Source organism: Alnus glutinosa, chromosome 3 (assembly GCF_958979055.1).
Source record: "Alnus glutinosa chromosome 3, dhAlnGlut1.1, whole genome shotgun sequence".
NCBI classification, from domain to species: Eukaryota; Viridiplantae; Streptophyta; class Magnoliopsida; order Fagales; family Betulaceae; genus Alnus; species Alnus glutinosa.
In genome coordinates this window covers 5,787,838-5,810,933 of record NC_084888.1, presented here as the reverse complement: position 1 = coordinate 5,810,933, position 23,096 = coordinate 5,787,838, and the positions used below count along the sequence as shown (strand labels likewise).

Here is a 23,096-nt window from a genome sequence, read left to right as displayed (position 1 = left end):
TTTGGCTTGTCAGAATCCGGCGATGGTCGACTACGTTGTTTAAAAAAGGGTCGATAGCGTTTGCCGTCTGGGAAAAATGATTTACGTAAATTATTTTTCGAAATTTACTAAGCATTTTTTGTCAAATGAAAATCATTTTACGGTTGACTATTATTTTTCGCCCCTACTAAACTCCGAAAAATACCAAAATAATTTTTCAAAAACTTTTTTACGCCGAAACAAACAGAGCATTTAAAAATTTTACCCAAAAATTTCAAATAAGTGTAGGCTTTTGAACTAAATTTTGTGACTGAACAAAGTTTTCCTCTAAACTGAATTTGGGAAAAAATTCCTCCAATCCACTGTATTAAATTGATGTGTCCAAATTTTTAATCTTTCATATTCATTTTTAATAGAGTATATGATTCTCACTTGTATTTTAAATACATGTCAATTTTTATTTATTAAAATAAATTGTTATCCAAATTGATAGAAATTTTTTACAAATTAGTTTGTATGTGACACATGTTACTTTAAAAGGCTAATTACAAATCAGTTTAAAAGAAATTTACATCCTACCGGAATTGAGAAAACTTGAAATTTGAAATCAAAATAATAATGATGCGACTTTTCTTTTATGCTGAAAGGTTATACCCACCATTTTGTTGATAATTAAGAGAAAAATCATTAGGGATAAATAAAAATATTAGTAGCCCATATTGACACATGCATTAACAAGTACACCATACACATATTAATAGCTCATATTGATCGACACTCGTTCAATAAAAAAATATTGGAGGTGGTAATTCATTTTTACGTATTAAATTCAGATAATGAAGCATTATTATATATGTTAATCCTAAGTCAATTTTTTATTATCAAACGGATAAAAATTCTCAATTCCAACTTACTAATATATTGTTAAATTCGTGCATGTGTCCAGTTTGCTGGATCACATAAAAGAAATTTCAGCCCTAGAAAATATTGGACGGATTGCAAAATTTAAATCAATCAATCCAGCTACATTAATTCAGCCGCCGAAATGGACCGTAGATCGACCTCAATGGATACCACGGGTTAATCCTTTAACAATGGCCTGAAAATCTTATCACTTTATGTTCTGTCGGCCTAATAATGTCCAATCATTTCTCCCTTCTTTTTTTTTTTTTTTGAATGACAATCATATCTCCCTTGAGTCGAGGATGCAAATCTTAAATCTACATCTCGCTGCTTCGCGTCATACTTGATCACAGACCATTTTCTGTCTTATACAGAGGAATAATATATTAATAATTTTATATGACAGCCCACACATTTCATATGGCTATTTGTTTTTAAAAAATAGAGATTTAAAAATGTAAAAAATTGTGTTTCAAATAATCAAAAAGGGAGTCCATTTTTACAAATGTACGAATTTAAAATTTAAATTGTAATTTTACTAAACGATTAATAATGTTTTTAAAAATTACATTTTCTAATCACATGTTTTATATTTTTAAATTATACTTTTTGAAATCGTAAACCAATCTATATATATTAATGATCAATTACTCCACATGAATAATAATAAAAATATGTTATTTAATATTTTCTAATCCTTCTCATATCCTCATCTTTTTTAAAATTAACCATTAGATCTATAAGATACATACCTTCACTTATGTAGGTCATAAGAATATTAAATAGTATTTCTCATTTAAAAAAAAAGAAGAAAAAAAAAGAAAGGTGGTTGGCAATATTAATGGTTATGTAAGTCATAATAATATTAAATAGCATTTCTCATTTAAAAAATAAAAATAAAAAATGAAAGGTGGTTGGCAATATTAATGGTCTTCAAGATTCTAGCTAGGATGAAAATGAGGCTCCACATGAAGCGGCCCTCATTGGTTCAAGTACTTCCAGACTTCTAACCTGAGGTCTGGCCGGCTTCTTTGGTTCCAGTCACAACATCTCAATCCCAAATGAGCCAAGTTTTGAGTAATTAACCACAATCGGCCAGTCTCCAGCCAAAGGATCCAAGAGAGTTTTCAAATTTCCAGCATCCAGGGCATTTTTCACTTCATTTGATATCCGGAAAGGTGGTCTCCCAGTCAACAATTGTAGTAATATGATTCCAAACGAGTAAACGTCAGACTTCAAAGTAAGCACTCTTGTTTCAAGGAACTCAGGATCTATGAAAGCGAAATTACCCTTCGGGACAGTTCTATGAGACAGTGTCGTCGTTGTGTTTTTGCTTGAACTTGCATCAGGCAATAACATACGACAGATTCCAAAGTCACTTAGTTTACAAATAAAGTTGGCATCAAAGAGGATGTTTGAGGGTTTCAAATCACCATGCATTATACTGTGAGGTTTAATGGAGTGAAGATACACAAGAACAAAGCACAACTCTATGGCAATGAGTATTCGAGTTTGCCATGATAATGGAGGAGTGTTGTCCCTCATGCTCAGTCTATATTCAGGGCTTCCGTTGGGAAGATACTCGTAGATGAGCGCGAAAACTTCAGGGCAAGATCCTATGAGTTTCACAAGATTGGGATGCCATAGCTGACTCAATACATCAACCTGATATACAACCAACTAGTGACATAGAATGCCATGCTTTTGATTCTCTGTTTTTGCATTTTTTTTTTCTTTTGAAGTGTTTCAATAAGATCGATCTACATTTTCTATGAAATATTGCACCAAACAAGAAACCAACAAATCTAGTCCAAGTATTGACGTCAAAGCCATAAGCCCAACAAGAAGAAATAAATACACAAACCTCCATTTGGAATTGTGAGGTGCCTTGTGAGTCATGAGATTTTAGCATCTTTAATTATAGCAACCTTAGTTTGACGAAGGAGGCCTTTATAAATGTTCTCATATCCTCCTTCTCCAATTTTAAGGGATTCATCAAACCATAGAGTAGCTTCTTCAATCTCAGTGAACGAGAACTCAGAGAACTGATCATCAGGCAATCTGTGTCTACTTGAGGCCTCACCTTGTTTTCTTCTTAGCCCTTGAGCTTCTTTCAGCGCATCATCATGCTCCATATGTAACACTGCAATTTGGCATTTTAGTGATGTTTCCCGTTCTTGAGAAATTTGGAGTTCTTCCATGAGTTGATCTCTCTGATTCTTCACCTTTTCAAGTTTTTCTTTCTCCTTCTAATGTAGGACAGATTATTGCAGAATATTAAACAAGAAAGGAAAGAGTCGATTGAGTCAGAATATTAATCAAGAAAGGAAAGAGCCGAGTGAGGTGACAATCGAAGAATAATCCATATAATAATTCTCATATTTAGATTTTCTTTGACACCAAGTTTTACAATAATTAGTTTTTTTTTTTTTTTGGCACCAAGTTTTGCCATAACTAGTTTATTTTTCCTTCTTTTGTTTTATTTCCGTTTGCAGGAGATTTATTTCCTTTTAGTAGCCTTATAGTTTCATTATAAATAGAGGACAGTTGTATTGAAAATTCATTCAAGTTTATTATCAACAATATCTTAGTTTTCTCTATCAACGTGTGTGTTGATGTTTGTTTATTAAGAACACAGCTTCTCTTTCACGTTCTACCACTTCCGCTAGGTCACCTTTACTAGTGCTTCCTCAATTTCTAATCTTTGTTTCAACTCTGCCTGTACGTTGACTGGATTATTTGCAATTTGCATAAGATTTTGGACCTTTAAAAAGTTCATATTGGTATTTTTTTTTCAAGCTTAGTGTCAATGGTAGTCAAGTAGAAATCTTTCTTTCACGGGTTGATATTTATTTACATCATTTAGGTTAGGTATTAAACATTTACAAAAAATTTGTGAAAGAGTGGAACTTGATAATTCTTTTGGTGAGGCCAAATTTGAAAAGAAAAAAGTGTTTTACGTGGTGTTAGGGAAAATATTGGCCTCCTCGGTAGCCAGGCCCAGCCCGAGCACAAGGCCCATTGGGTCCACCCGACTGGGCCAAAGCAGTTCAAGAGAAATTAATCTATCCAAGCCTGCCAAGATCATCTGGACCCAACTTGTTCACCCGACCCGGGTACCAATTGACACCTACGCCCGCATAGATCTCGGGATTACCCGGGATCTAGGGGATGTTGGGCGCAAAGCAAAACTAGATCGTGCGCCCGGAGCTTCGCCAGTGACATCAACCATAAAGGATAGTGCGCCCGGGATAAGCGATCGTGGACCCGAAATACCCGTGTGCCCGAAGCCACGTCTTCCTCGACTACCGATTCCCGTATATATAGGGAATCGATTAACTGTTCCTCAAACTCTATAAATACCAGAGACCCTTCAAATATTAAGGTACACTGATTATCTCTTTGACATTACTCTGTGCATTTATCCTCAAAACAATGCACTTACTTAAGCATCGTAGCGGGATTGTCGGCACCCTCCCAACGCAGCTTTCCCTTGCAGGTACTTGAATAAGGAGCATACGGGCAAATCACTGATCGACACGTCACCTACCGGAATCTGTCTCCACACGTGGAATCCACAAAACAAAATTTATTGGGTGAGTTAATAAGTGTTTTTGAAAAGCAAAAAATCGAGAATAGTTTACAAAAAGTAAAATAAACCAAACAAAACAAAAAATGGAATTTTTTTTTTTTTACTCTATGGAGGAGGTTACCCTCCACTGATAGCGGCTACCACCCCGTGGTGACTGTCAAAAGATTTGTTGGCTTCTCGACCGCCATCATGCATCTCTAGTGGCCACTCTAAGGGCCGACAAATTGATCAAAAATTAATGTGGTTACTGCCAAACAGATTTGGTGGGCCCCATGCAGCTCTGATCACTACCATAGTGACTGCCAAACATAACTGGCAATCATGCGATGGCTAACACCACAATGATCGCCAAGAAGATTTGTTTGCAACTACTATGGTACGGTGGCTGTCAAAGAGATTTGGTGGCCTTACTTTGGCTAATATGCAGATCTTGCAACTATAATGGGGCTACCAAATGGATCACCACTGCAAAGCCACTACACAGGTGGTGGCAGCAACAAGATCTACATGACAACCCCATTGTGGCTACCGTTAGTTCTGAGAAATATTTTGGTATTTGTTTTGAAAATTTGTTTGATAACATTTGTACGTGTGAGAGTGTTGTTTTTGAAAACTTTACCAAATCAAGCTCACATCTTTATCAATGAAAAAAATAACAATAATAACATTAAAGAAGTTTGTAGATTGCTAAAAGCATTACCCAACGTATAGCCTCAATCATGTCTCTTTTTGCTTTTCGACGCTTGAGTGCATCTTTGTCAGCCTCTACCATCGCCTGCCAAAGTTGCTCGTACAGAGTATTATCTAGACTTCCTTCATGTTCAGATGTATCATTAGTCGTTGATCAATTGGGACTAAGGTTCATTTTTTATTTATGTGATTTTAAAACGTGGGATTTACAAATAGTAATTTCAAAATATCTAATTTTTAAAAACTCAGTTACCTTGATAGTAAAATCTTAGTTTAATCATTAAAATCATGCATTTTAAAAAACACATTCATACTTGTAATTTGAAATACAAAATTTTATATGTTTTCAACATTATGAATTAAAAATATAATTTCAAACGTTACTTATTCATATGCACAGACGAATGTTTTGCACTTACCACAATAACACTGTGAACTCCACTAGAAGAAGAAGAAGAATAGCATGTTGACATGAGAGTTGGACTAGAAATCAAAGACGGAATAATTGGTGGCAGCAAAGAAGATGTGACGTCCATATTGGAAGAGCTTCTTGAATAACCAGAAGCCGAAGCCGAAGAGAGTGTGCTAAACTCAAACCCATTCTCATTTCCCTCATTCCATGGAGTCAGAGTTTCATCAACCACTCCCAGCTTGGAACTCCTCGGTAAATCCCGTTGATCAAAACTCTCTTCTGGAGTAAAGAAGGAGCTCTTTGGAGATGAAAGCTCTTCAATGACTTCTGGTATTGGAATATCTCTGTCCCTATTGAACCCCAGTAGTACAACAGATAGTGATCTCAAGAAGTTTGATTGCCCAGTTTCGGTGATGTCCCTATTGCGCAACAAAGTAACATATGTTGATCTTGTTAAATTTTAAATTGTATTTTCTAGAATCCATAGTTATTAATTTTCTTGTTTTGAGTGAAGTAGTGAGGAACTAATGTAATTTTAAATGTGGGGGGACTCACTTGCACATGATGGATGACATATGCCATTCTCTCATTCTTAGTCTTTCCACCCTACCATCTTCTACCTAGGTCATCTAACCATCACTACCCTTATTCAACCCACTTCATCTTTCAATACAACCTTATACCTTCCCAAGGAACATTATTATTATTTCATGTACAAATTCGTTGTTCTTCCTTGGTCACATGAAAAGTCATGCTTATCTTCCTATTTAAGTGTAAGAATACTCTAGAACCTTTCCCTAACCCTTATATATACCCTATGCATGCTTCCAAGTCATTCATTCCATCATATCCCACCAAAACCTTCTTCTATCTTGTGCAAGTGTGTTGTCCAACCCAAGTTTTTTCTATTGTTGTATTATTTCATAAATAAGAAGTACATTTTCCATTTAGTTTTGATCTTTCTTCTACTTTTGGTTGTGAGTCCTTGGGCTAGTGTAACTTTGTTGCACTACTTGAGAATTGGTTGTTCCTAATAATTGGACACCATATTTCTCTACATGGTATCAGAGCTTCAAGGGTTGTGGTGATTCATCCTTGGTGAAGAAGATCAATTGGTGGTGTGGAAATGGATTCCGGTGGACGGTTTAACAATTTTGGGGTTAAGGTGCTCAACCATTCTAACTACAAGATATGGAGATTGTGCATGAAGTCTTATCTTGTTGGAGAAGACTTATGGGAGGTTGTTGGTGGAGGTGATGTGAATCCTCTGGAAGATGCTCCAGAGAACGTTGATAACTTTAAGAAATGGCGGATAGCGAATGCAAAGTCGGAATCTATTTTGAAGAGATCTATTTCCCATGGGCTATTTGAGCATATCATTAGGTGTAAGTCGGCTGGAGAGATTTGGACTACCCTTGATGGGTTTTTCAATGAAAAGGATGTGGCTCAATTGCAACAAATGGAGAACGAGTTGGCAAATACAACTCAAGGTGATCTCTCTATTTCTCAGTTTTTCTTGAAGATTAAAAATCTTTGTTCGGAGATTTCAACCCTTGATCCAGCAGAACCTATATCGGAGGCACGAATGAAGCTTCATATTATTTGTGGTTTAAAAAGGGAATATATTCTCTATGTTACGTCTATTCAAGGATGGGCTGTTCAACCCACCTTGGTAGAGTTTGAAAGTCTTCTCACATCACAAGAATCATTGGCTCGACAAATGGCTGGATGCTCCATCTCGGGAAGTGAAGGAGATGCGCTCTTTTCCAATAAAAAGAAAAATTTCAACAAAAGTAAAAACGATGGTTCTAGCGAGTATGAAGATGATGGAGAATTATTCGAAAAGCGAGATGTAAATAAAAAAGGTGTCAAGTGTTATCGATGTGGTAAACTTGGATACATAAAGAAAAATTGCCATGTGAAACTCGAAGGAGGATCCGTAGCCAAGAAGGAAGGTGAACTTGAACATGAAGAAGAGTGGGGAAAGTGCTTTATGGCAGGAACCACTACGATTGATGCCTTGTCATCAATCGATTATAAAAATGATTGGGTCGTTGACTCAGGTTGTGGGCATCATCTCACAAGTGACGAATCCAAATTTTCAAGCTTTCGAGATTTCAAAGGAAATGATGCAATCGTCATAGCAGACAACTCCATTCATCCCGTTGAGAAGGAAGGGGTCGTGACTATCAAAGGCAATGGAGATGAACAAATCACGCTTAAAAGTGTGTTTCAAGTTTTCGGGATGAAAAAGAACCTCTTTTCAATGGTCAATGTTGTTGATGCTGGTCACTATGTCTTGTTTGGGCCAAAGGATATGAAGTTTCTTCAGAATATCAGAATCATAGATGCAGATGTTGTTCATACTAGTAAGAGAATTAAAGACTTATTTGTTTTAGTATCCACAGTTTCTTATATTGATAAATGAGTACAAATGATGGAGCATCAATTTGGCATGCTAGATTAGGACATCTTAGCATGGATAAATTAAAAGTTATGGTTCTGAAAAATTTGGTGAATGGGTTGCCTATGTTGACTACTTTTGGTAGGGATGAAGTATGCGAGGGTTGTCAATATGGAAAAGCACATCGCCTTCCATTTGACAAATCTTTTTCACGGTGCAAATCACCTTTAGAACTTATTCATGGTGATTTGATAGGGCCTTGTACTACACCATCGTATTCGGGTTCTCTTTATATGCTTGTTCTTGTTGATGATTATACACGATTTACGTGGGTATATTTTATGAAAGAAAAATCCGAAGTATTCTCCAGGTTCAAAGAGTTCAAAGCAACTGTGGAAAGTGTGCTCGACAAGAAGATTAAAAGGTTTCGAATCGATAATGGGGGAGAGTTCACTTCTATCAACTTTCACAATTTTTGTCAAGAGCACGACATTCGAAGGGAGCTTTCATGTGCATATACACCGCAACAAAATGGTGTGGCAAAAAGGAAGATTCGGCACTTGGTGGATGAAAAATTGAAATGACTTCTAAAAGTAAAGTGTGTGCATAAGTGTCAACAAAAATTAAAGCACAGCGAAAAGTAAATGACACAGATATTTTTGTTGACGAAGTGGAAACTCAGCTAAGAGAAAAACCACTCCGGGGCAGCCAAACCCAGGAATTCCACTATTCAGAAGACAAAGCTAGATACAAGACAGTAACACTCACATGTACCGATGCAGTGGTCGTACCTTGATCTCTGACGTGTAACCCAACACGAACGTTTCCCAACCAGGTTCACCTACCTGAAGGGGTCTTCAATGGAACTCCTTACCTTAGAGCCGACCTCTAAGATAGACTTCGGTTTGCAGTACAGCACACTTGAAAAACGGCTTTAGAGGAGATATCACGTCTCTGAGCTCTAATGGAATTCACACCGAATTCTTGCAGCTCTAAGTGCCCATGGACCCCTATTTATAGGCTGGGGGTCAGAATGGGCGTCAGACAAATTTTGCCTGGAAGCCGTCCGGACGGCCATGGTCACCGTCCGGACGGACAACTGTGCGACAGGATTTTTCGAGATTTTTACGGAGAAATCTTTCCTGTATAAGAACATCGTCCGGACGGGATGGCTCGATCGTCCGGACGGACGCACGTCCGCTGCAAGTAATTTCCATAACAGGCTTCGCGCGTCCGGACCATGGGGCAGGAGTGTCCGGACGGCTAAACTTCAACACGCAATTTCCATATTTGATGCGCATGCGTCCGGACCATGTGGGAGAGACGTTCGGATGGTTGAAGTCGAATCGGCAGTTACCATATACGATGTACCAGCGTCCGGACCATAGCTGTCAGATGTCTGGACGGTTCATTTTGAACTGCGATTCTTGCCTTACGGAGATACGCGTCCGGACGATATAACACATCGTCCAGACTGTTGATTGATCTTCCCTTTCTTGAAACTTGGAAAGAATCAGTGATCCGTTCGAAAACCGATAGGCGTTCGGACGTGCTGCTGAAACGTCCGGACGGAGCAAGTTGCACAGAAGCTTCTCGATACGAAGTAGGTGTCCGGACGGAATAAGCACGTCGTCCGGACAGGTGATGCTTGTCCGTCTGATGTCCGGACGGAGTGACACGTCGTTCGGACGGATGGAACAGTAGACAGATGGGCGTCCAGAATGGATGACACATCGTCCGGACGGCTGACAGGGAACTTTGTAATTCTTCTTACTTCACTCTGAAAAGTGGAACCCTGTTTGCCGCATCATTACACATAAGTGATTTTGTCCAAACACAGAATAAGACCAAAATACTAACAAACTCCCCCTTTGGCCATTCTGGGACAAAAATCACTTGACCGGTTTGGAAATACATTCCTGGTCCAAAATAAAAATTACTCCCCCTTTTTGTCACAAAGGGACAAAGGGTAAATAAAGTAATAAAACAACCAACTGAAATAAAAACTACTCCCCTTAACAGTCTCAGAAGGACCCGGGAAACAGGTAATATAAGTTCAACAGTTATAATAAACAACAAATTGTCTCAGAATAACAAAACAAAATAAAAAGTCAACAAATAGACACGAGGGAATCAAACATCCTCTGCCATAGGTGTAGCTCCGGGAGTCCGATGGGCAGCCTTTGGTGCAGCAGCCTCATCATCACTGCTCTCTGGATGATGGACTTAGAGACACTCTTGAAGGTCCAAGTGGGTCTGCTCCACCCTCTTGCTGATGGACCGCATTTCCAGCTGCATGGAGGACACGGACTGCTGCATGGAAGACATCGATACCTGCATATTGCTCATCCCCCCCTAAAGAGTAGCAAAAGCCTCCATAATCTGAGAAAAATTTACCTCCGGCTCAGATGGCGGGACAGTGTGAGAGGATGAAGCTACGTCTGGAAAACCAACATGCATCGCAGCATGTATATCCTCATCAGACTCCTCTCTCCGTAGCTGCGCATTTGACTTCAGCAAAGTCTGTTTGCTGAGGGGCTGTTGCATCTTCATCCTAGGCTCTCCATTTACATTGATACTAGACTGCAGGATGATCCGAGTAATGAGGCAGCCAAAAGGAAAACCGGCAGTGCCCTCATCACGAGCCTCGAGCATGACTCCCAGAATATGCTTGCAGAGACAGAAAAGAAGGCGAAAGTGAACAGCATAGACAAACTGGGCCTTCTTCAATATCAGATTACTACGCCTGGTAACCGGCCACAGATTGTGCAAAATAATTTTGGCCAACATACAATGAGCTTGACCTAGAGCACCAATCTTGATGGAGGTCTGATGCTCCTCACCTTGTGGAGCAGCATGGAAAAACTCTCGGAGCTCATCCATAGAGGGAGGAAGCACCACCTCGTTGAATGGACTGGCAGGTAGATCGAGAACAAGTACCTTGATAAACTGGCTGATGATCTGGGGATCAACAGTGATTATGTGTCCGTCAACAGTGGACTACAGTATCGTCCCACGCTCATCATCCTGAGCAACCTCCAAGTTTGCATAAAAGAGTCGGACCAGCCTAGTGAGGACTGAGGACGATGCAGGCACATGTATAGAGGTAGGTCCACTAATAATGCTGGATAGTCTTATGGATACTGTTCAGCGGAGGCACCATGATATCTACACGGGCCACGTTCCGTTTAGCAATGACAGTCCGGTCCATAATCTTCGCTTGTATTTCATTCTGTTTTGCTTTTGTCTACTGACGGACCCGGCGCTGGGAACTGATGGCAGACATGATTCTGCAAAAAGAAAACCAACAAGAATATTCCAAAAAAAATAATCCCAAAAAAAATCTTGTTAGGTTAGCAAAAATTTTGGCAGAATAACAGCAGTAAGATGACTATCATAAATTCAGACACAAATTATCACAGTCCTACAAATAATCCCAACATGATATAAGCATCTCAAACTCTTAATAACACTTCTAATCAAATATAGAAATTCTAACAGTGTAAGAACTGAAAAGAATAGTACAAGTGTTAGTTTTTGTGTTGGCTGCATTCTGTTGGACAAAATCACTTCTATGTAATGTTGCTGCTTTCACAGGGATGCTGCTTTATCCAGAGTCTACTTTCAGCTATGTTCTTCGAGAAGATTCTGTGAAGTTTTCAAGGATTTATTTCGGTTCCCTGTCAGCCGTCCGGACGACGTGGTATTCCGTCCGGACGCTCATCAGTCAGCAACATCCGTCCGGACGATGTGTCATCCCGTCCGGACGCCCATCTGTCTACTGTTCCATCCGTCCGGACGACGTCTCTTTCCGTCCGGACGTCAGACAGACAAGCATCATCTGTCTGGACTATGTGTTTCTTTCGTTCGGACACCTACATCGTATCGAGAAGCTTCTGTGCCAGCTTGCTTCGTCCGGACGTTTCAGCAGCACGTCCGGACGCCTATCAGTTCTCAAACGGTTCACTGATTCTTTCCAAGTTCAAGAAAGGGAAGATCAATCAACCGTCCGGACGATGTGGTATCCCGTCCGGACGCGTATCTCCGTAAGGCAAGAATTGCAGTTCAAAATGAACCGTCCGGACATCTAACAGCTGTGGTCCGAACGCTGGTGCATCGTATATGGTAAATGACGATTCGACTTCAACCGCCCGGACGTCTCCCCCTTATGGTCCGGACGCACGCGTATCAGATATGGAAATTGCGTGTTGAAGTTTAGCCGTCCGGACACTCCTGCCCCTTGGTCCGGACGCGCGAAACCTGTTATGGAAATTACTTGCAGTGGACGTGCGTTCGTCCGGACAATCGAGCCATCCCGTCCGGACGATGTTCTTATACAGGAAAGATATCTTCGCGAAAATTTCGGAAAATCCTGTCGCACAGTTGTCCGTCCGGACGGTCATGGTCCACCGTCCAGACGGTTCACAGGCTTATTTTGCCTGACACCTATTCTAACCCCCAGCCTATAAATAGGGGCCTTTAGGCACTTAAAGCTGCAAGAATTCGGTGTAAATTCCATTAGAGCTCATAGACGTGATATCTCTTCTGAAGCCGTTTTTCAAGTGTGTTGTGCTGTAAACCGAAGTCTATCTTAGAGGTCGGCTCTAAGGTAAGGAGTTTTATTAAAGATCCCTTCAGGTAGGTGAACCTGGTTGGGAAGCGTTCGTGTTGGGTTACACGTCAGAGATTAAGGTACGACCACTGCATCGGTACATGTGAGTGTTACTATCTTGTATCTAGCTTTGTCTTCTGAATAGTGGAATTCCTGGGTTTGGTTGCCCTAGAGTGGTTTTTCTCTTAACTGAGTTTCCACTTCGTCAACAAAAATCTGTGTGTCATTTACTTTCCGCTGTACTTTAATTTTTGTTGACATTTATGCACACACTTTACTTTTAGAAGTCATTTCAATTTTTCAACAAGAAAAATACCTGAAGAGTGATTGAGAATGCAAAGAGACACTAAGGGATGATATTACTCCAAAAACACCAAAGAAAATTACTCACAAAAAGCCAAAAGGTGGATTTGGTGGGGTATGAGGGAGAGAATGATCGATTCTAGGCAATTTATAGCCTCTGTGGGTGACCCGTCAGGACAGAATTTTCCAGACGTTCGGACTCGTGGGGCTCGGGAACGTGCGTAACGGTCATGCTCGTCCGGACGAGATAAATTACCCGTCCGAACGATGGTGACATTGCACGTGAGTCCGGACGTACAACAAGACCTGTCCGGACGACGAGGCACTGCACATGTCCGGACTTCCAGAGAATACCGTCCGGACTACCATGCTACACCCGTCCGGACTCCAAGGAATATCGTTCGGACGCTCCACATTGAAACACCAGAAAAACTGAAGAAAAAAAAATTTACAGAGATCAAATTTTCTCAAGTCAGTGTCAGAATACGCATACATAATCAACTGATAACACAATCAGAACGCATCTAAAAAATAAACAGAGATATAAAAGGAAGTTTAGATTTCAATTGGCACAAATAATTTTTCTTGATCATATAAAAATCAAATAGGCACCTCAACTCAAGCAATGCATGTGTGTGTGGAGACTCTTTTCCCACTAGGTAAGACTTTCCAAGACATGACAAATAGCAACTAGATTTTCTAGACATTAGCCAAAAGTCAAACCTTTTAACTTGCTAGGGCCTAGACATCCTCATCTGATACACTCCCCCTAAGATGCAGCACATATTTTGTTTTACTTGTACCATATAGGACAAGATAAAATTTTACTTGCTCATAGAGGGCAAGGTAATTTTAAGTACATAAGCAGTGATTAAACAGATTTAAAGCACAAAACGTTTTAAGAATTACCGCTCGAATCTTATGGTACTGCAATCTATAGGGAGTGCCAGAGTTTATAGATGCTAGGTTCAACTAGCCTGTGGTCAATTTGGCCATCTTATCAAGGGCTTCTTCTCTTATCCAAAATTTCCAAAAGCAAAGAGTCAGAGAAGGAAAGATGTACCTTTAGGGGAGTCCGGGATAGTGCACTTTTTCATCGCATGAAGAAAGAAGCTATCCTACTTTTGCATAAACAGAAAAAACACTTGGCCAATATAGTCAAAACTCTCAATTATATCTAAGCATATTTAATCAATGTAAACCGAATTGAGATATCAGGCAAGAATGCATGCAATATCTAATAAGCCAAGAGAAAAAGATCCTGCAAATTTTCCCCAAATTTTTTTTTTATTTTTTTTATTTTTTTTTATTTTTTATTATTAAAAAAAAAAACAAAAAAAAAACAACAAGCAATAGGAAAAAAAAAACATCATATGCTAAGGCACGATCAAACCTGTGTCCGCTCAATGATGCCATTACAGAAAAACAGTCGCCCGACCTGCTTTTTCTGTCTTCCCCAAAAATACCTGCAAAGTTTTCTCAAGAAAACACAAGGGGGCAAACATAACTTGTTCCTAGAAAAATATAAAAAATACAATGAGCAATCAAACCTGATGCCATAGGATTAGGAATAGAATCCTAGGCATGAACACCCGAACCTGCTAGGTGCGTCGGTTCCCCCTCCTAGGGTAACTGTCCTTCTCAGCCCAAGTTTACCTTCCAGTAGGTGGTTGCTGACAAGACTGCATCATCCACTCCATCATGTTTTGCTTCCAAACATGAGGCTCACCGGAGTATTGCTCTTGAGGCCTTCTCAATTTCCTAGGTTTGCTCTTGTAAGTGACACTTTGATTTGCTGGTACAAACCGTTATTGAGGACGCTGACGTTGAGGAGCATGAAACCAAGGGGCTTGGAACTGACGTCTTGGTGCTTGTCCCCATGGTGCTTGATATGATGCCTGATGCCAAGGAGTCTGATGCTGAGTTGCAGGTACAGTGCCATACTGAGCTTGTCTAGACACTTCTTTCTTGGCTTTGGCCTTTTGTGCTTTCAAGAGGGAGCACTGAGGCCATATATGCCCACTGAGACCGCAGTGATGGCAAACAGGAGGTCTTCTGATGGAATGAGGCTGCTGAGTGCCTGGAACATCATCGTTGACCTTTTCCTTCTGTTTATCTTTAATAACTGGAGGAAGCTCTGGGACTGTAGGAGGCACAAACACAGTCTTTGAGGAAGAAGGAATATCAGAAGAGGAAGCTGCATACCCGAGACCAGTCTTGTCATGTGGGCTCTTCTGGATGGACAGCATACGAGTCAACTTCTCATCAGTGACTCTTTCTAGCTGGAGCTGTGTCTCAAGTAGCTTTTCCTCGAGCTCATGTATATTGAGCAGCAGTGAGCTCTTCTCAGTATGCAGACTGTTCAGATCATTAACTTGCTGCTTTCGGCCTTCCCTCAGCTTCTCAAACTCTTTGTAGAGAGTTTTGTATGCTTCCTTGAGCTCTACCTCATTCTCACTATGCTCCGAATAATAAGAGTCTTCTTCTTCAATATAAGGGGCCACAAAAGCCAGAAATTTGTCAGACTCTGGAGCATCTTCTTCGGACTCATCACTAAGAGTCACATTGTAAGCCTTCCCCTTGCCCTTCTTGAGATTCCCGCAATCGGCCCGGATATGCCCATAGCCTGAGCATTCAAAACATCGGGGTCCTCTGGGATCTTTTTCATCCTCTGGTTCAGCTTCTCTGAGAGGTTTCTTGGCTTTTTCAGAAAACTTCTTCTTGAGCCGATCATCTTTTATTAGTCTTCTGAAATTTTTGGCAAGCATCGCCACAACCTTTTCTTCATCCTCAAATTCTTCTTCAGAGGAGGCTTCTACCTTCTTCTTGGAAGCCTTAAGAGCAATGGTCTTTAATTTCTTGATCGAGGGCAAAGACAGCTCGTATGTTTGAAGAGATCCAACCACCTCTTCAATCTTCATTTCTTCAAGATCCTTGCTTTCCTCAATAGTCGTTACCTTAATCCTGAAACGCTCGGGCAAAGATCTGAGAATTTTTCGGATGAGTTTTACATCCGAGATAGGTTTCCCAAGACTCACCATGGAGTTCCTTAGGTCACTTATTTTGGAGTAAAACTCTCCAAATGTCTCTTCCTCTAACATCTTAATTTCTTCAAATTTTGAAATCAACATCTGAAGTTTGGCAGATTTTACAAGTTTTGTGCCTTCATATGTTGTTTCCAAAATTTGCCATGCTACTTTGGCTGATTCGCAATTTGAAATTTTGGCGAATTCAGATGGAGAAAGTGTTTGGCATAGAGTATGGAGGGCTTTGTCATTTGAAAGACGAGCGTTCTTTTGAGGGACTAGTTCAGGTGTTGTATCCTCTGGTTTAGTCCAACCAGTCTCAACAATACCCCAACAGTCAATAGATTTCAAAAAGAAACGCATACGTGCCTTCCAATAGCCATAGTTCGAGCCATCGAAGGCAGGAACATAATTAAGAGTTTGAGACATAATAAAGATAGAAGTCAAATATTAAAAACACTCAAGAAATTAATCTTCTCAGAGTGTACCAAGCTCTGATACCAATTGTAAAATTGAAATGACTTCTAAAAGTAAAGTGTGTGCATAAGTGTCAACAAAAATTAAAGCACAGCCGAAAGTAAATGACACAGATATTTTTGTTGACGAAATGGAAACTTAGTTAAGAGAAAAACCACTCCGGGGCAGCCAAACCCAGGAATTCCACTATTCAGAAGACAAAGCTAGATACAAGACAGTAACACTCACATGTACCGATGCAGTGGTCGTACCTTGATCTCTGATGTGTAACCCAACACGAACGCTTCCTAACCAGGTTCACCTACTTGAAGGGGTCTTCAATGGATCCTTACCTTAGAGCCGACCTCTAAGATAGACTTCGGTTTGCAGCACAGTACACTTGAAAAATGGCTTCGGAGGAGATATCACGTCTCTGAGCTCTAATGGAATTCACATCGAATTCTTGCAGCTCTAAGCTCTAATGGACGTCAGGCAAATTTTGCTTGGGAGCCGTCCGAACGGTGGACCATGGCTTTCCGGACGGACAATTGTGCGACAGGATTTTTCGAGATTTTTGCGGAGAAATCTTTCCTGTATAAGAACATCGTCCGGACGGGATGGCTCGATCGTCCGGACGGACGCACGTCTGCTGGAAGTAATTTTCATAACAGGCTTCGCGCGTCCGGACCATGGGGCAGGAGTGTCCGGACGGCTAAACTTCAACACGCAATTTCCATATCTGATGCGCATGCGTCCGGACCATGAGGGAGAGACGTCCGGACGGTTGAAGTTGAATCGACAGTTACCATATACGATGCATCAGCGTCTAGACCACAGCTGTCAGATGTTCAGACGGTTCATTTTGAACTGCGATTCTTGCCTTATGGAGATACGCGTCCGAACGGTATGCCACATCGTCCGGACGATTGAGATATCTTCCCTTTCTTGAAACTTGGAAAGAATCAGTGATCCGTTCGAGAACCGATAGGCGTCCGGACGTGCTGCTGAAACGTCCGGACGGAGCAAGTTTGCACAGAAGCTTTTCGATACGAAGTAGGTGTCCGGACGGAATAAGCACGTCGTCCGGGCAGGTGATGCTTGTCTGTCTGATGTCCGGACGGAGTGACACGTCGTCTGGACGGATGGAACAGTAGACAGATGGGCGTCCGGACGGGATGACACATCGTCCAGACGGCTGACAGAGAACTTTGTAATTCTTCTTACTTCACTCTTTAAAGTGGAATCCCTGTTTGCCGCATTATTACACATAAGTGATTTTGTCCAAACACAGAATAAGGCCAAAATACGAATAGTGGAGACTTGCAAGAGTTGGCTTTATGCAAAGAACTTACCCAAAGCCTTATGGGCGGAAGGTATTGCATGTGCTGCTTATGTGATTAATCGGGTGCCTCTTAGCCCGATAAACATGAAATCACCATATGAGCTAATGTTTGAAGAAAAGCATAGTGTCAAGCACTTCAAGGTGTTTGGCTCTATTTGTTATGTTCATGTGTCGGATGCAAAAAGAACTAAATTGGATGCCAAGGCTCATAAATGCATCTTTATTGGATATGATGAAAGAAAACAAGGGTGGAAATGCATGGATCCCGAGACCTATAAATTTATTGTTTCTCGAGATGTTGTATTTGATGAAGTCTCTTCATATTATAAGGCGAAATGTGCTATTATTGGGAGTACTGCTGGTGACACTAGTGTTCACAATCAACCACATATAGAAATCAGTTCACCATTGTAACCTAATGCTCCTATGCCATCAAACAGCTCTTCTTCTTCTTCTTCTTTTTCACCTACGGAGGAGCAATCCAATAGGGGGAGTAGTGTTGATTGCCATGAACTGGAAGGACAACATGTTGATGAGGAAGTAAAAAGTGTACCACCTCTTAGGAGATCTAAGAGGAAAGTCATATTGCCAACTCGGTATAAGGATGGATATTTGGTGAGCATGCACTCATGTTTTCTTGCTAATTCTATTGATGATTGTGAACCTTCTTGTTTTAATGAAGCCACAGGTGTTAAGGAGTGGGATAGTGCTATGAATGATGAGATGAATGCTCTCATAAAAAATCAAACATGGGATCTCGTGCCAAAGCTTAAGGAAGTGAAGCCTATCACTTGCAAATGGGTTTACAAAATCAAACGTAAGGCAGATAGCAGTGTTGATAGATACAAGGCAAGACTGGTTGCTCGCAGATTCTCTCAAAAGTATGGGGAGGATTATGATGAGACATTTAGTCTGGTTGCAAAGATGATTTCCGTTAGAGTTGTCATTTCCTTGGCAGCACATCATGAGTGGGAGCTATGGCAGCTTGATGTAAAAAATGCCTTTTTATATGGTGAAATTGACAAAGATATCTACATGGAGTAGCCTGATGGTTATGTTTCTCAAGTGCACCCGGAATATGTATGCAAGCTAAAGAATGCCTTATATGGATTAAAGCAAGCACCTAGAGATTGGTATGGTAAGATTGCCGAATACTTACAATTTTGTGGCTATTTTGCTTCTAACTCAGATTCTAGTTCGTTTGTTAAGAAGCAAAGCAAGGTGCATGTCATTGTTCTCTTGTACTTTGATGACATGATTGTTACTGGCAACGATAATGAAGAAATTGCAAAGCTTCGAGCTAAACTTTCTGTTTGGTTTGAGATGAAAGATTTGGGAGAGCTTAGTCATTTTCTTGGTTTGGAAGTTAGCTCTCTCAAGGGTGGAATATTTGTGTCACAACAAAGTTATGCAAAGAAGCTTGTAGGAAGATTTGGGTTGAACCAAAGCAAGTGGTGCTCTACTCCTCTTGATACGAACATTAAGCTAAGGCGTGAAGAGGGCAAGCTTCTTCCCGATCCTCGTCCTTATCGGGCTCTTGTAGGAAGTTTGATCTACTTAACTATTACAGGACCCGACATTGCATTCTCGGTTGGCCTTGTTAGTCGTTACATGCAAGCACCACGAAAACCACATTTAGAGGCGGCAAAACGTATCTTGAAGTATATATATTCTACAATTGACATGGGCCTTTTCTTTAAGAAAGGAGGTGCCTTTGAGCTACATGGATTTTCCGATGCTGATTTGGGTGGTGACTTGGATGACCGGAAGTCTACATCCGGTTATGCTTTCTCATGTGGTTCATCTTATATTTCTTGGTGTAGTAAGAAACAAGATTCGGTATCTCTTTCAACAACTGAGGCAAAGTACAAAGCGGCTTCTCTTGCTGCACAAGAATGTGTTTGGCTACCTCTGCTGATCGAGGATATTTATTCACCAATTCACAAACCAACAATTATATATGGTGACAATCAAAGTACTTTAAAGCTCGCAACAAATTTGGTTTGTCACACAAGGACAAAGCATATTGAGATTGAGCATCATTTTATTCGTGAAAAGGTGCTAATGGGTTTAATTGAAGTTTTGGATGTGAAAAGTAAGGACAACATTGCTGACATCTTCACAAGTCACTTTCTAAAGGTCCATTTGAATTCGTAAGAGAGAAGCTTGGTATCATTTCTAGAAAATCATTTTAAGGGGGAGTGTTAAATTTTAAAGTGTATTTTCTAGAATCCACAATTATTAATTTTCTTGTTTTGAGTGATGTAGTGAGGAACTAACGTAATTTTAAATGTGGGGGGACTCACTTGCACATGATGGATGACACATGTCATTCTCTCCTTCTTAGTCTTTCCACCCTACCATCTTCTACCTAGGTCATCTAACCATCACTACCCTTATTCTGCCCACTTCATCTTTCAATACAACCTTATACCTTACCAAGGAACATTATTATTATTTCATGTACAAATTCGTTGTTCTTCCTTGGTCACATGAAAAGTCATGCTTATCTTCCTAGTTAAGTGTGAGAATACTCTAGAACCCTTCCCTAACCCTTATATATATACCCTAGGCATGCTTCCAAGTCATTCATTCCATCATATCCCACCAAAACCTTCTTCTATCTTGTGCTAGTGTGTTGTCCAACTCATGTTTTTTCTATTATTGTATTATTTCATAAATAAGAAGAACATTTTCCATTTATGCTCTGTTTGTTTTGACGTAAAATGATTTCCTTCGTAAAATAATTTCGACGAAATCATTTTCAGGAGAAATGATTTTCTCGAAAATATTTTTCGGTGTTTGGCTCGCACGAAAAAATTACAAAATGCAGAAATCAGAGTTTGGCAAATGCTGCCAGAATCCGGCAACGTCCGGTCGCCGTTGTCAGATTCCGGCGAGAAAGTTTGACCGGATCAGGCTGGATCAATGGCCGGATCAAGTCATATCCGATCAGAATCTTCTAGATCCAGCCCGATCAATGGCCGAATCCGGCCGTTTTGGCCAGATCCGGCAAGAGCCGGCCGGATTCCTGCCATATTCCAGCCAGAATCTGGTGGCCGGAATCCGGCGTCGGTGACCAAAATCCAGCGCCGGCAGGATACCGGCGACCGGATGTTGTCGGACTCCGGCGCCGATTGGATTTCGACGACCGACAATTGCTAAATTCTGACAATTGGATATCAAACGTGCGTGTAAGGACGAAGAGTTTAATTTCGGAAAACGATTTACAGTTTTAAAAACCGTAAATCGTTTTCCGAAAATTAAATAAGCTTTTACGGTCAAACTGAAAATGATTTTCGTTGACCATTATTTTCGTCCTTACAAACACCGTAAAATGCCGAAATCATTTTACGCCGAAACAAACGGAGCATTAGTTTTTATCTTTCTTCTACTTTTGGTTGTGAGTTTTTGGGCTAATGTAACTTTGTTGCACTACTTGAGAATCGGTTGTTCCTAATAATTGGACACCATATTTCTCTACAGATCTCTGTGATAAAATACAAATAATCTAATATGCCTTTTGCCTTTCTTATATTTTTCCAGTAGTTTTATGCATACCATCATTAAAGTGTAATTAATTAACAAAACTGTCAAACAAACCTGGTGAAGATGAGGTGGCCCTTGCAGATAAATTGTACGTGACAGGAGACTGGTGCATGTTGGCGCACATATTTAGCTTTATTAGACTTGAGGTCCGTCATTTTTCTGCAATCTCAATCAGTAGTGAAGCAAATCTCGATCCAAAGGTGAGTGTACAAGCACCAAGCTCCCGAAAATTAACCATAAGGTATTTAATCATGATCACCAACATATATAAGAAATTTCAACAAATTAATTAACAAGAAAACAGACTGAAAATTAAAGCACCATTTTTTACATCAATAATATTTTTAGATCCTGCCACGCTGCATAATAACTAGGTTAAAAGTGGGATATATAAAGGTATATTTTTGGATACCTTCCATAGTGCTTCTTTGCTGCTGTTCCAATAACAAGCTTCCTGATCCCATTCCGAGAGACGAGTTGTACAATTTCCTTCTTGACACAACCCGTTTCTGCTATAAGCTTATGAGCTGGTGCCTAGATTTTGAAAAACCATATAAATATAATAATATAATAATATATCAGAAATTAATCAGCAATTGTTGGAAAGGACTCACTGGAACGACTTAAAGTACTAGCTATCAAATATTGCGAAACTTGGAAGTTCCGAACTATTAGATAATTAACCTAATTAATTGAACGCTTAAAGCCTTAAACCCTATTACGTATAATATTATCTAGAGCTTAAGGAAAAAACCACCTATTATTTCATTGGGTCTAAAATGTGAATTGGTACGTACGTGCTAATTATTTTTGTCAAGTTTTGAACTTATCACCGGCCAACTCTTATGTCAACTTTATTGGACATGCATATATGCAGTCTACATCTTTAACTATTTCTGTTTATATTTACCACAATTTTTTTTTTAAAAAAAAAAAAAGAAAAAGAAAAAAAAAGGAAAAAAACTAATTAACAAGAAAAACGTTCTAAAAAAATAAATTAAGAAGGATTTATACCCCCTTTTGGCGACAGATGAGAAGATATTCATCCATGATCTCATGCATTTTTTGCCTCTCAGTTTCATGGTATTCCCTTACAATACTTTCCTTCAGTGAGCTAGCTGGAGCTTTTCCACCCACTGCAAACCAATATAAAAAAAAAAAAAAAAAAATCAAATAAATTCCTAATTAATATCTAAGCGAGAAAGGCCCAGCCAAAATGTAATTGATTGTTACCGGCCCATCTGTATTTCATCATATATATTATAAGCTCTATAAATAAGTTAGATTCACCAATTTTTTCCTACATTACAAAATTATCCTGAACTGCTAGCTGCAGCCATTTTTGTCCTCCCAAATTTCCTTGTACAGTGAGCATGCATCCAGAGGCAAACAATTTGTCAATTTCGACAAATAAGGTCAACCAAAGTATAATTCTAAGAATTCCCAACTTTCAAGAATACATTCAGACACTGTTTGCTTAATTGGGTGTTTGTGTGTAGGTGTTCATCATGACATGTATTTGGGACTTACTAAATGGAATGTACTGCGCAGGCTGATGAACGTGAAGTATGCAAATCCCCTTTCCTCCGGTGTTCTCCAACGCCCATAACAGGATTGATTTGCACTCTTTCACGTCTTTTCCAACGGCAACGTATATCGTCTCCTCTGAACTCTCATGCCTGTTTGCCATTCTTCCTGCAACTCCAATACTTCAGAAAGCTGGCTGCGTAAATTTAGAAGTGATAAATTAAAACCTTTGTTGGTTGAGATCAGCAAAAATTAAAGACGCGTCTCGTCAGGGCCTGTGGATACATCATACATTAATGGC

General features: G+C 39.9%; 1 protein-coding gene and 1 pseudogene across 1 annotated transcript; both read right to left on the bottom strand.

The window, feature by feature from the left end:
• Window positions 1–1,827: 1,827 nt before the first annotated feature.
• Window positions 1,828–2,947, bottom strand: LOC133862729 (U-box domain-containing protein 33-like; annotated as a pseudogene).
• Window positions 2,948–20,661: 17,714 nt separating this feature from the next.
• On the bottom strand, window positions 20,662–23,096 carry LOC133862724 (U-box domain-containing protein 33-like). The gene is made up of 5 exons (XM_062298574.1): window positions 22,799–23,096; window positions 22,283–22,404; window positions 21,681–21,802; window positions 21,361–21,427; window positions 20,662–20,880 (listed from the first exon to the last, which is right to left on the bottom strand). The coding sequence occupies exons 1-5, from the start codon at window positions 22,956–22,958 to the stop codon at window positions 20,662–20,664; spliced, it is 690 nt and encodes a 229-aa protein (XP_062154558.1). The 5' UTR covers window positions 22,959–23,096.